The sequence below is a fragment of the Talpa occidentalis genome, unplaced genomic scaffold, assembly GCF_014898055.3.
Source record: "Talpa occidentalis isolate TD23 unplaced genomic scaffold, MPIMG_talOcc4v2.1 talOcc4.8, whole genome shotgun sequence".
Taxonomy (NCBI): domain Eukaryota; kingdom Metazoa; phylum Chordata; class Mammalia; order Eulipotyphla; family Talpidae; genus Talpa; species Talpa occidentalis.
Window position 1 is genome coordinate 107143783 of NW_023605194.1, and position 12974 is coordinate 107156756.

General features: G+C 42.9%; 1 protein-coding gene across 8 annotated transcripts in view; it reads right to left on the reverse strand.

Annotated features, from left to right (window-relative positions):
- The window catches only part of DCLK2 (doublecortin like kinase 2), a 135925-nt gene that overhangs the window by 16630 nt on the left and 106321 nt on the right, over positions 1–12974 (reverse strand). For all 8 annotated transcript variants that reach the window (XR_005122631.2, XR_008550043.1, XR_008550042.1 and 5 more), the window contains 6 exons: positions 12354–12473; positions 11999–12145; positions 7335–7468; positions 6875–6952; positions 1243–1339; positions 452–532 (listed from right to left, as the gene is read on the reverse strand). Coding sequence is in view for 5 of the 8 variants with exons in the window: in XM_037497451.2 (XP_037353348.1) it covers positions 452–532; positions 1243–1339; positions 6875–6952; positions 7335–7468; positions 11999–12145; positions 12354–12473 (657 nt within the window). In the remaining 3 variants the exon portion in view is untranslated. The remainder of the gene's footprint in view (positions 1–451; positions 533–1242; positions 1340–6874; positions 6953–7334; positions 7469–11998; positions 12146–12353; positions 12474–12974) is intronic.

Here is a 12974-nt window from a genome sequence, read left to right on the forward strand (position 1 = left end):
CCTGTGCCAAATGCTGTCTCCTAAAGAGCTATCTTCACGCTACGTGCTCATTTAAGAAGGCACCAGTGCAGGGCCTCCCCGTTGGAGCAGCAGTTGAGTGCTGGGCTGTGAAGCTGCCCGCAGCCTCTGCAGCGCCGGTTCTATTCCCCAGCTGCCGGGCGAGGGTCCCACATGGCGCGCAGACCTCTCCTGCCGCCCGCTGCTCCCCTCAGCAGTGTACTTCGGTCCTTCTGCCTGCTCTGCTCCCCGCTCTGGCTCTGGTGAATTCTTTCACCCTCCCGTGCTTCTGACTGTGCCCAGTGCTTGTACAAATAAATAAATAAATCTTTAAAAAAAAAAAAAAAAAGGTGGCGGCACCAGTGCATCTACCACAGCCCTGGAACACAGACCTCTGCACGCCTTTGGCCACAGATGAGACAGAAGTTGGTTCCCTTGGAATGTGGGTACTTACTGACACCCAAGGGTGACTCAGGATCTGTCCTGCGGTACATCGGGCTTCAGCATTTACCTGAAGCATCTGACTGATTAATTCCTGGAAAGAAATAAAGACGGCTATAGAGAAGAAAGGGGTCATTCCAGCACAAGCACAGAAATCTGAGTTTGCACCAAGCACTTCAAAGAACAGCCAACACAGCTGCTCAGTCATTTGAACAGAAAAGCTATTATCACCTACACTCCCGGTGCCCACCAGGCAATTATGCAGACACAGCTGTGTCAGCGGCTTGGAAAGAAGAGGCCTCTCCTGCATCTACATTAAACCAAGATGTTCTCTCCTAAGAGTTCTGGTGATTATCATCATTCCACAGTGTAAACTGCAGTATTCTTCCTTCTGGCAATTCAGTAAGTCCCACAAGTCTACTCCCATTTTCTGATGGGCGTCCAATACACCATTCTTGAATAAATAAAAGCAGGAACATTTAAAGCTTAGGGGAGAGAAAAGGGTGGTGCACAAACTGGGAGGAGAGCCCAGTTCTCAGACTCTGGTTAGGAGTTTCAGACACTATAGCGTGGAATGAACTTTAAAAAACACACATTAACATACATCTGAGAGCTGTTGCCCCTGAAACCTACCCAGTGTCATAAGCCAGTTCTACCTCAAATAGATCGATAGAGATAGACAAACAAGTAAATAACTAACAGGGCCTCCCATTCAAAGAACAATACTGAGATCTCTGACAGCCCCACAGGGTGGCTGAGCACCCCAGGTCTAATGCAGCCCCCAGAACAGGTCCGCGTGAGTACCTTTGCTGAATCTGTGATGTTATCCCAGTAGGGGGCTGGAAACTCCAGCTTCCCAGCCAAGATCTGGTCGAAGAGATCTTCCTGGAGATTGTTCTCACTAAATCAGTGACAAAGGAATAGCAGAGTTAAAGTCCCCATACAGGTTTTCAACAAAGGGCTTACTGGAAGGGTGGAAAGAAGAATCTGTCTCTTCATCGTGGCTCTTCCTCTCTCGGGTGTGTATCTCATGGCATTTCTGGTGACAGGCCTTACTTTCAGACAAGGAGCTAAAGAGTATTTGCTTAGGCCTGGGAATCGGGGTGGGGGTGCGGGAGGAGAGAGGAGACGAAGACTCGGGAAATTGGTTTGGTGGGTGTAGAGTTTCAGTTTGGGCAGATGGAGATGCTCTGGAGGTGGACGGTGGTGATGGTGACACAATGATATGAATGAACTTAATGCCACTGAGCCACACGATGAAAAGGGATAGATTTTATGTGATGTACATTTTGCAATAAGACGACTCCAGAAAAGATGGAACCCACAATGTAAATCTTCATTTCAGAAAAAAGCAATCTGAGCATCTGTTCTTGATTAATCACTCATGGCACCACGAGTGGAAAAGCAGCAAATCTAAGTCAGATCTCCTTGCTTCGTTCTCTTTCTACTTTTCCAATAAAACAAAGATCACTGAAACAGCTGACATATGAAAAAGTCATAAGGCATCTAGAAGAGTCTGAACAAAACATTCATGACATAATTAGGCCCTTATTGGAACTTGACTTTCATTTACGCTCAGTCAGAGAGTCCATCCAAGAACATCAACGAGAATTGCACAGGTTGACTCAAACCCACACCAGAACCCCACTCTCCAACTGCGCCTAATGGCCCCACCCTCCAAGGGGCCCTCACTCCCACACACAACGGGTGCCTAGAGAATAAATGAATCACTTGACTTGTGATGGAGGGGCCCATGGAAATGTTACAGAACTCTGGGAAAATTCAGATATCCCCATATTCCCAGGAACGGCCACAGAGCCCCACTTGCTTTGTGGGTGCACCAATGGTCGGAGTGAGAACAAAGTTCCAGGCCATCATGAGGCCCTAGTAGAAAACTCAGTATGGGCTGCTAGAGTCAAAATCAAAATCCAAGAGTGATGCTCAGCCTGATCTATCAAGTATGAATATTTCTCTTGGAGCTCCCAACGGGACCCCAGCCTCCTGCTTGGGGTGCTTACTTGGGGTCCCACCTGGCCAGCAAGGCAGGGGCTGGGTCATGCTGCCAGCCCTCTGAGAACCGCCTAAATGGTTTAGGGCCACATCTGAAGACAGATTCTGGAAATGTATGATGATGGGGCTGCCTCATTCCTGATCTGTGAGCTTTCTGAATGTCCATTTCATCTAGCTGAGTTAAGAAGGCAACTGAGGAGCAAAAGTCTAACCAATAACTGGGCAAGGGGCCTCCCTGGTGGTGCAAGGGGTTAAGATGCAACCTAAGAAGCTGTCCGCAGCCTCTGCAGCATGAGTTTGATCCCCTGCCAGGGAGCTACCCACATGGCGCAGCAGACTTCTCCTGTCTCGCCCTCTGCTCCGCTCAGCAGTGTATTTCAGTCGATTTGCCTGTTCTGTTCCCCACTCTGGTGAACTCCCTCACCCCCCCACCACACCTCTGGCCTGTACCCCAGTTCTTTTATGCATAAATAAATAAATCTTTAAAAAAAATAATTGGGCAGGGCAAGAGGCCATCACTTCTCTCCTGCAAGTGATTTTCTTTGTACATGACCTATTTCTTTCTAGGTGTCTACGTGTCTTCTTTCCTATCCATTGTAATTTCTCTACAGACCAAAATCGGCTCAATTTGCCCTCAAAATGAGTGAAGAACACGTGTAAGAACCCAGTAGGATTTTACAGAAACCATTAGAAAACCAGAAGCTCCCAGGAGACAATGTTAGAAGATAGAAAAATCACCTATTTCCAGAAGCTTTCCTTTTAGCCAACCCTCTCTATCACCCCATTCACATCCTTTTCTTTCTTTTTCCTGAAATCTCAAATAGCTTATATTTTGTTAATATATGTGGCTTTCTGATGTCATTTTGTTAGCAAACAACTAAAAAGTTGGAAGTGGGTCTATAGCATCATTTAACAAGCAGAACCCTGGGAGGTCTCAGCCATCAGGAGGCTCCCATGGGGTCCTGCCGCGCCTGCTGGAGCTCTGGGGGCTCTGGGCTGCCTGCAGTGAACACAAGCTAGGGCTCATTTGTCCTTCTTAGCAGTCACATAATAAAAGCCACTGAGATGAAATCCACACTGGATTCATTAACACTTTTATATGCTACAATCTGGCTGAGATGCTTCAGGGCCTTTTTAAATCCTAAAACAAGATAGCCTTTGGATCGAACTATCCAGTGGACATTTCTCAATGGACATTGAGAAAAATCTGGAAAGAATTTACACTCCCTCTTTTCAATGTCAAATCATTAGGGGCCAGACAAGGTAGCCTGAAAATGTTGCATGGTATTTCACAAACAAAACATGCTACGATGGGGTGTGTGGGTTTCAGAGAAACAGCAAAACCACCTCAGTGTAGCCATGGACAGACAACTTTTTGTCAGTGGTCCTAAAGACAGAGTTGCTTATGGAATACTTAAAATCTTAAATGCTCTGAAAACCAATATTCTTCTTAGTAACAATGACTCTGATGTTGAAAAGATGGGAGTGAGAATACATAACAAGCTAAGACTAAAAAGAAAGAAAGAATAAAGAATGAGTGATGTTACAGTTAAAGGAGTTGCAATTACAAATTCCAGGTAACAACTTTAAAAACTTTGGGGTTAAACTCATCTTTTGTATGAACAAGTTTTGAACTGCTTATTTTACATGCATTTTTACATGCATATTTATGTACATAATATATACCATAATTTTTATCACTAAAGTCTCATTTCCATAATTACATACACATACATATAGTATGTTGTAAAATCTATTCAGAAGATTCTTATATGCCATGAAGATGCTTCTGTAACTAGTACTTAACACTATAGATTATTTTCCATCAACAATATGACATAAAAGAGGAAAAACAGTTTTGTAGATTTCACAAATAAGCCAGCTGGAGTTGCAGGGCAAGCTTCTGAATAAAAGCTTATTACATATACGGGCACTGGTACTAAGAATGTGTTTTTACTGCTTTTGATTAGCCAGACTTTTAAACTGCTATCTATTGAGTAGCAAGGCACGATAAATACAAAAATGGTCTCCCTTTTGCTAAAAAGCTGTCAAATTAAAAACTCCCAGGCTGCACTGGCAACTGGAAACACTAGAGGGAGTTGTGAGCACACATTCCTCGAAAACTGATACCTGATACCCTTTTCCAACTGATCTCTACTTGGGTTAACCAAGGAGGGGAACTCTGCCTTAACTGGCTTCAGAATCACCTGCTACCAAAACACCTGACTAGTTCCCAAAACAGGTAATTACTGATTCTAGGAGGAGACACCGTGGTTGTAAAAATAACAACAAATTATGCCCTCTGGTGTGTACACAATCTTCTGCCACATTTACTCTAGGCTTAGCCATTTGACTTCACTTGGTCAATGGGACGTCAACAAATATGAAGTAAGCAGAGACTTGGGGCATGCTTGAGGAGTGGGACACACCTCTCCAGTTGCTTTTGGGAATCCTATATCCACCATCACGTGAAACCCAGGCTACCGCACTGGGTGGGGGAAGGCACATGACCAAGTCTTTGTCCAATGTCCCAGCTGACACTGTGCCAACAATCAGGCATGTGAATGGGCCATACTGGACTATCAAGTCCCTACTAATCAGTTCAAATCCGAAGGACCACTCACTTGATCCACAGAGTGGCTGACACCCCTAACTTTTTGGACAGTTCGTTATTCAGCAAAAGCTAACCAATATGTGCAGTAATCCTACATCAGTATAATCCACCTGAGCAGAGACCTAGCTGGAAAACCATGATGTGACTGACAGCCAGGCAGAAGGAGCTTTCCATCTATAGAAACCCGAACAAGCCATGGGACAAGGTTCTGCTCAAATGCCATATCACTCATTCAACCTTTTGTGATTTCCAGTCATTTATTGTGCATGCTGGCACACTCAGTTTATTCTTCTTGACCAATATTCTCACGGATATTTCAGTAAAGACTCACACCTTTGTGTCATTCTTTTGTCTACTTTAATGGCAGTAAAGTTAACTATTCAACTCATTTGACAGCTGATCAGGTTAAAAGACAATCTTTTAACTTCTGTATGTTTGAAATCTTTCATAATAAAATATTGGGTAGGAGGGGAATAAACCAATTTTTCACTAACTCTCCTATTACTACAATATAAACACTATGACCTTAGGGGATGGTTGTTTGCCACTTGATTCTTGGCAAGAGCCTAGCACATAGTAAGTTATTCCACAAATAGTTATACAATGAACAAAAGAACATTTTAAAATGAAAACAGAGCTCAAGAAAACTCAGAAGAAAATCAAACATATACCATTAGATGAACTGCTACAAAGCTATTCATTTGCTCCAAAGAGGGAGATGGAATTGATCAAGACAGATGCTGTGCTGTTCTACTTGTGGGTATCAATCCAAAAAATAGGAAGACACTAATGTGAAGGGAGATCTCTGCACCTCCATGTTCAGTGCAGCATTCATTATTCACTGCAGTCAAGAAGCCGGAAACAACTTAAGTGCCCATCAAAAGATGGGTGGATAGAGATGTGTTATATATCTACACAATGAGCTACTACTCAACTATTAAAAAAGATGACATCCTGCTATTTTAGCAACATGGATGGAACTGCAGGGAATTATGCTTGGTGAAATAAGTCATACAGCGGAACAAAAATACTATGATTTCACTCATAGGTGGTACATAAAGCAACAAAACAATGAATCAAATAAAACAAACTTAGACTATAAGAAAAAAACAGTGGTTAACAGAAGGGAAGGGGGTGGATAAATCAGATAAAGGGGTCAGCTGTATGTGATGGATGGAAACTAGAATTCTGGGGCAAACATAAGGTAATACGTATGCACAGGTGTTGATTTAAAAGACCTCACCTGAAACCTAAATAATGCCATAAAACAGTATTTTGTCAATAAAAAAAGGAGCCATCCCTTTGGGGCAAAAAATGAAGGATGTTGTGGTTAAGTTCCACACTCACCCTGGACACAAACCACGGGGCAACGACTGTGCACTGTGTCCTGGTCACACCCAACCCTCTGTGTGGTCTCCTCTGCTCCCACCATGTGAGATATGTACATGATACCAAGAGCCAATCTGTTGTTGCCAGGTCTGTTGATGCCAAAAGTTCTACTTAATTAAATGTCATGTGAATGGATAAAATATATTTAAAAGGAAAGTGTTCCCTGTTTCTATGTAAACTAACTTGTATCCTTTGGCAGGGGAGTTGTTAAAAAAAAATAACTGCTGTCAATTTAGTAGCAAAAACAACTGTTAAGAATTGAGAAATGATTTACCTACAAGATTTTGATAGCTTCACAAGGATCTTTAAATCTTCTTGAAAAAGGGAACATTGGCCAGTCTCTGGTTCTAATTGCCAGGAGTGATATGGGAGTGAAAGGGAGAGAATTTACAATTCAAATGCTGTCACCTCAGAGTCACTCACCTTCTGAATGGTGGGAATCCACAGAGCAGTATGTACGTGATCACACCTGCTGCCCAAATGTCCACCTTCAGGCCATAGCTGGGAAAGCAAAGGGGGTGGGAGGGAGAGACACGTTGCTGCACTCACAGGGACCATGCACCTGACTGCAGTATGTATACCTTGTGAGGAAAAGGGTCCCCTGGTGTCACACTGCCCCTTTCACAAAAAGGAATTAATTACCCCTTGGACAAAGGCAGTGGCTTCTCTTCCAACCTAAACACAGTCTTGGGGAATACAGTCCACAGTCCCAAGACTGGTCTTGGGGCAAAAGCCCAGGTCTGGGGCTCTGGGACAAACTCAAGTTCCTGAGATTAAAGTCACTGATTAGGTAAGAGTCTCTCCTGCCTTCCACCTGCAGAGAAGACTGACTATACAGCAGCAGGAGAAACAAAAATACCTTTTCCCACCAAAGCCAAATTACCCAGTTTCAGCAATGATTTCCGGGGCCACGTAAGTCGGGGTGCCACAGACCGTGTACAAAGGGCCTTCCACCACGGTAGCCAGTCCAAAGTCTCCCAGCTTCAAAGACTTGGTTCCATCAGGATATTCACACACCTGGAACAGAAACCAGAACACAATCAGGAATGGGTTGATTTCTTTTTTTCTCTAAGTGATTCCAAGAGGAACCCTGGAATTAGGTAAAAACAACAGAACTACATTTACCAATAAACTCAAAAGAAATCTTTTCACATGATTGTTAGAAATTTGAAAAGACAATAATCCCTCCTCTCCCTTCCCCTATAACCAACCCCCTTTGCAGCAAGATCCTTACTTGGGAGCAGAATAAACATGTGCACATGCTTACACGGCAGTTACGGGTACAGGTGGTACTTACCTGATGAGGCTTGAGAGATGCCTCTGAGCCTGGAGGTGGGACACTGATCTTTGCTGTGAGCCTACTATGTGTGAGGTACTTGAGAGCCTCTGAAATGGTGTTTACTAAGTGTCCACTGTAGCACTGGGTATTCTCCTGGGCAAGCTTAGTTTATAAAATAAAATTAGTTGTTTTTCTCTAGATAGTCAGAGATAAATATAATGGAGGAAAAATCAAGGAAATTTAGGAAGAAAATAAACTTTGGGATCAATTATCTGGCCTTGAATAATCAACCACTCCACTCAGTTTCTCGTTATTTGACCTTGGAAATCACCCTCTGAACATGTGTCACAGGGGTGGTGTGGGTTTGCAGTGACAGGAGGCCGGCACAGGGTTTCATGAATGACCCCTCCCTTTCTTGGAAAGACCGGCCTTTAGAGGCGATCTTCAACACAGGTTTAACAATGTTGGTGGAAACATGAATCTTTTTGCTTCCCTTGCAGCAATCTTTCTAAAAAGCATTTCAGCAAGATATAAGTATTCTTAATATCATTTGTAACCTATGACCTAGCAAATACGCCTGTCAGAACCTACCCTAAGGAAACAGAGAGGGAGCAAAAGGTTATACACAAAGGTTCCAATCTCAGAGTTTACCTGTTTTTAAAAACTGGAAGAAACATTAATTGGCAACAAGGTAATGACTTAAATCACGGTCCAGCTCTATGATAAAAATAGTATAAGCCACTCACAAGCACTTTTCAAATAGATATGGGAAATATTTGATCTATTACATAAATAGGAATGTTCAACATTGTATGTATTATAATACACCAAAATGTTGTTTATCTCTAGGTGAGAGCATTTAAGGTTCCTTTAACTTTCTTCTTTATAGATTTCAGTAGTTTCTAAAATGTTTAAAATAAACATGTATTGGTTCCATAATTAGAAAAAAAACCCTTAATTTTCCATATAAGAACATTTTCCTTAGTGGATAAAAGTCAAAGTTAAATGGACCGCAGGGCCTCCCCGGTGGCGCAACGGTTGAGCGCTGGGTTGTGAAGCTGCCCGCAGCCTCTGCAGCGCCAGTTCGATCCCCGGCTGCTCCCCGGCCACCGGAGGAGGGTCCCACATGGCGCGCAGACCTCTCCTGCCGCCCGCTGCTCCCCTCAGCAGTGTACTTCGGTCCTTCTGCCTGCTCTGCTCCCCGCTCTGGCTCTGGTGAATTCTCTCACCCTTCTGCGCTTCTGACTGTACCCAGTGCTTCAATGAATGAATGAATGAATGAACAAATAAATAAATTTAAAAAAAAGTTAAATGGGCCTCACAGGTGTTGGAAACAAGCAAGTGTGTACATGAGCACAGTTTAGATTTTGACTGTAATCTTCACCTCACTTGTCTATTGTTTCTCAAATGTCCATTTTAAAAACACTAAATTCAGGGAATAACTGCAGAGACCTAGTAACCTGTACTCATGTAATATCTTTCTATATGTTATGCTTCAAGCACACTTCATTAGCATTTCCTCATATTTGACCATGTACCTAACCAAACCACCACTTACCAAAAGAAAAATTCACAAAAGTGTGTTTCTTCAAGATAAGCATTGTTAACAACATAATCCATTAGTCTGCTACTTAACGAGGGGGTGTGATTTATATAGTCATCAGTGAAAAATATCAACATCATCAGGGTTCCCCCATGCCAATGTATCCCAATCTTCATAGGCATTTTCAGTAAGATGCCACTGAAATAACTTCCTAACCTCTCATGCAAGAAGGTTTTGCACCTTGGCATTTTAACACCTGTGTCATGTTTATGTACCATATACGCAGACCCAGCAACCATCTTTATAACTTGAAGGCTTCATGGGACAACAGTGAGGATTGGAGCTCCTCACAGATATTTATTATTCTCAGTCAGCCCACAGCTTGGCAGAAATATATCCAAAGCTACTAATGACTTAGCCTAAAGCAATAGAAACCAGGTTCTTAGTCATGCCTCTGCCTCAGGATAACTTTCCATCCATTATGTTTAATGTAAATATTAACAATCTGAATTACAGTGACAATTTATTATGCATTTACCAAAACCCAGACTTTAGAAAGAAATTCCCTAAGTAATTACAGTGATAAGAACATTATAAGCAGCACTGTAATTCTGAGTGTCTCCATCATGAAAGAAAAGTTTTATTAATGTCATTGTTATTTTGTTTTTACAGCTCTAAAATACACTCATTAAGTGCATTATTTGAAAAATAGTGTTTATTTTAGACATTCAATTCAGAAATGCCTAGGGGCACGTAAGGATTGTTGTCAGATACTCTCAAGTCCCAGAAGTCCTGTTTTTCACATCCTCAATATGGAATTCAAACTCAGATGCAGGAGCATTAAGAGAGAGGGACACACACTCCATAACCACTGAATTATGTGCAGCTACTCCTTAGCTCAACATCAAAAGGAAAGTGTCACAAGGGGCAGAGAAGCCTGAAATAGTATTTCATCAGACTGATCTTTGCCCAATACTAGACACAGAGGTTAATATGTGAAAGAAAGCATAAGTAAATTTCAAATCCTAGCTGGAGATTTTCTTCAAAACTGGATAAAAAGTCTATAAATGTATTTACATATATACACACAATTATGATGTTGCTTTAACACACACACACACACACGCATACGCGTGTGCGCCCATGTGCAGCATTGCTCCAAGAGGCTGACTTAAGAAAGAATGAACACCCAGAGCCCCCAAAGAAAAGACCTTCTGTTATGGATGAAAGTCCAGGTCTCCCAGCAACCGACAACCTCACACGATGCTGTACAATTCAATATTCTCCCGAACATTATCTCATTGGGCTGATATAGTCCATCACCCCACTGGGCATTTTGGGGGAGAACTGTTCTCTCCATTTTACAGATGGGTAAACTGAGGCACAGAGCGCTCATGTTACTAGCAGTGGCCCGTGGGGATTCCAACCCAGCCCGTGACTCCCAGAGGACCCTCCAGGACAATGCACGTCCTGACGGCAGCCGTGTGCAGATCCTGAGCAGATTCAAACCTTTGCAACTGTGAGAAGCCCCATTCTGCAGAGCTCAGAGGCCCCACCTCACTCTGAGGGATGCTTCTGTCAAAAGTTGCTCTCAGAATACAAAATAAAAATGTGAGGAATGCAGATCCCCCCTACAAAGGGAATGCTGCATGTTCTCTAAATAAAATGTCAACATCATGATTTAGAACCACTTCAAGTATGAAAAACCAACCTCTCCTCTCCCCACAACTCCTGGAAAAGCGGGATTTATCGCTGGTCTCTTCTAGTTAACTCTGACAGGGCACGGCCAGGCTGTAACTCACAGCATTAACGGCCACCCCCGTGCTCCCTGACACAGCGACCCATAAATCTCCTTGGCAGGGTTTTAAATTATGACACTGCCACTAGGGGAGGGGATGCAAATCAGAAGTCTGAATGCTCTGGTGTTAAAAACTGAATTTGTTTTTAGGGCAGAAAGGCTGGCAGACACTCTGTGTATCTACTTTTGACATTTCAGTGGTACTTCCCCATCCGAGGCCAATGCCAACCTGCTAACGAAATGCAGAACCACCAAATGGTCAAGTTTGATTTTTATTGGCAGATAAAGGTGTGTGAACTGAGAGTTGAAGGTGAGTGCCATACTGGGCACAAGTGTAGAGAGGAAGGAACAGGAGAGGAAGCTGGAAAGGTAAACTGGAAGCAGCTATGAGGTTCTCTGAATGCAATAGTGGAATAAAACTTCTATAGGACAGTGCAACAAATGAAACTTTCAAGCCAAAAAAAAAAAAAAAAAAAAAAAGCCCTCCCTCAGCCTCTATTTCCTTATCTGTTAGGCCAGGATGGACTAGATTACTTCTAAAATTAACTCATGTATGTACTGAACCCTCAATGTTCTATTTCTGTCTCCTATGAGCCTCTAATGCTATCTCCAATTCTTTGAAATTTTTTGCCTCCTAATTTTCTTGCTCACCTTTTAAAAATCAGTATCATCAATCAAAACATAAATGGAAATATGTTCTTTTATGTCTGCTAAAAATAAACACAGGAATGTAGTTCAATTCTAGAAGTCCATTAATGTTTGGTTACATTATTGGTGATTTTCTAAGTTGACATTTTCTCAGCCCCTTACTGCAGAATTGATGCAGAATTTAAATCACAGTTTGCATGTGGTGGCTGCATGAGGTCACAGTCAACTTAAGAAGAGAAGCATTCATTAGAATAGGAAAGGCAGACATGATGTACATACCAAGAGGTTCTCGGGCTTGATATCTCTGTGCACAATGCTGAGGCCATGGAGATATCTGAGGGCATTGGCCAGGTTGTACACCATGGCACTGCCGTCCCTCTCGGTGTACTTGGTTGAAGAGGTAATTGCATCAAAGAGATCTCCACCCTAAAGGACACATAAAGGAACCTATCAAAACATCAACAGTGACAATCCTGTGAAGGCGACCAAGGTGGCTCATCAGCCTGGAGTAAATGAAAAAATGCCATTAAGGTTGATGATTCTGAATAGTGAAAGTTTCAAAGTATCAAAACCCTTTTTGATCCTTCAAGACTATAGTAACTTTTGGGGTTTGGCATCAGTGAAAGCCTCTTACCTTGACCAACTCCATCACCAGGAAGAGCTCCGTGGTGGTCTCCATCTCTTCGACCAGCATGATGATATTCGGGTGCTTCACACGACGCAGTATTGACACTTCATTCTCAATCAAGTGCTCCTGTCCATTGAAGGGTTGAGAGAGGTGGGTCAGTGGGTCAGACACTGTTGCATCCTCTGCTCCCTCCCTATGTCCTACAGGACATAGTTTAATTGATGCCAGAGAAAGCATCTCTCTTGGCACAGAGACAAGCCAAGTCCTGGCTGAGCTGGTCTCTGTCTCCATGGGGACAGGATGCGTCAGTGTGACATCTCACCATCTCTAACAAAAAGAAACATCCCTCAAAACCTCCCTGGAAGGGCCCAGTGGCGCCGCCCTGGCTCACAGAACAGACTGCTTCTCATCCTTTCCTCACTTGCAACATTGTTAAGAGGCTGTGAGGCAGCCAACACTGGGGTGCACAGCACCAGTCTGTGTAATTCTACAGTCACCACTCAGAAACAAAGACTGGGCATAGTAGGCATGCTCATGGCACACAACTTTGTGTTTTTTCGTTTGTTTTAGTTTTTACGCCGTTGTCAGCATAATTAGAATTTCACGTTGAAATTCATAAAAAATAGA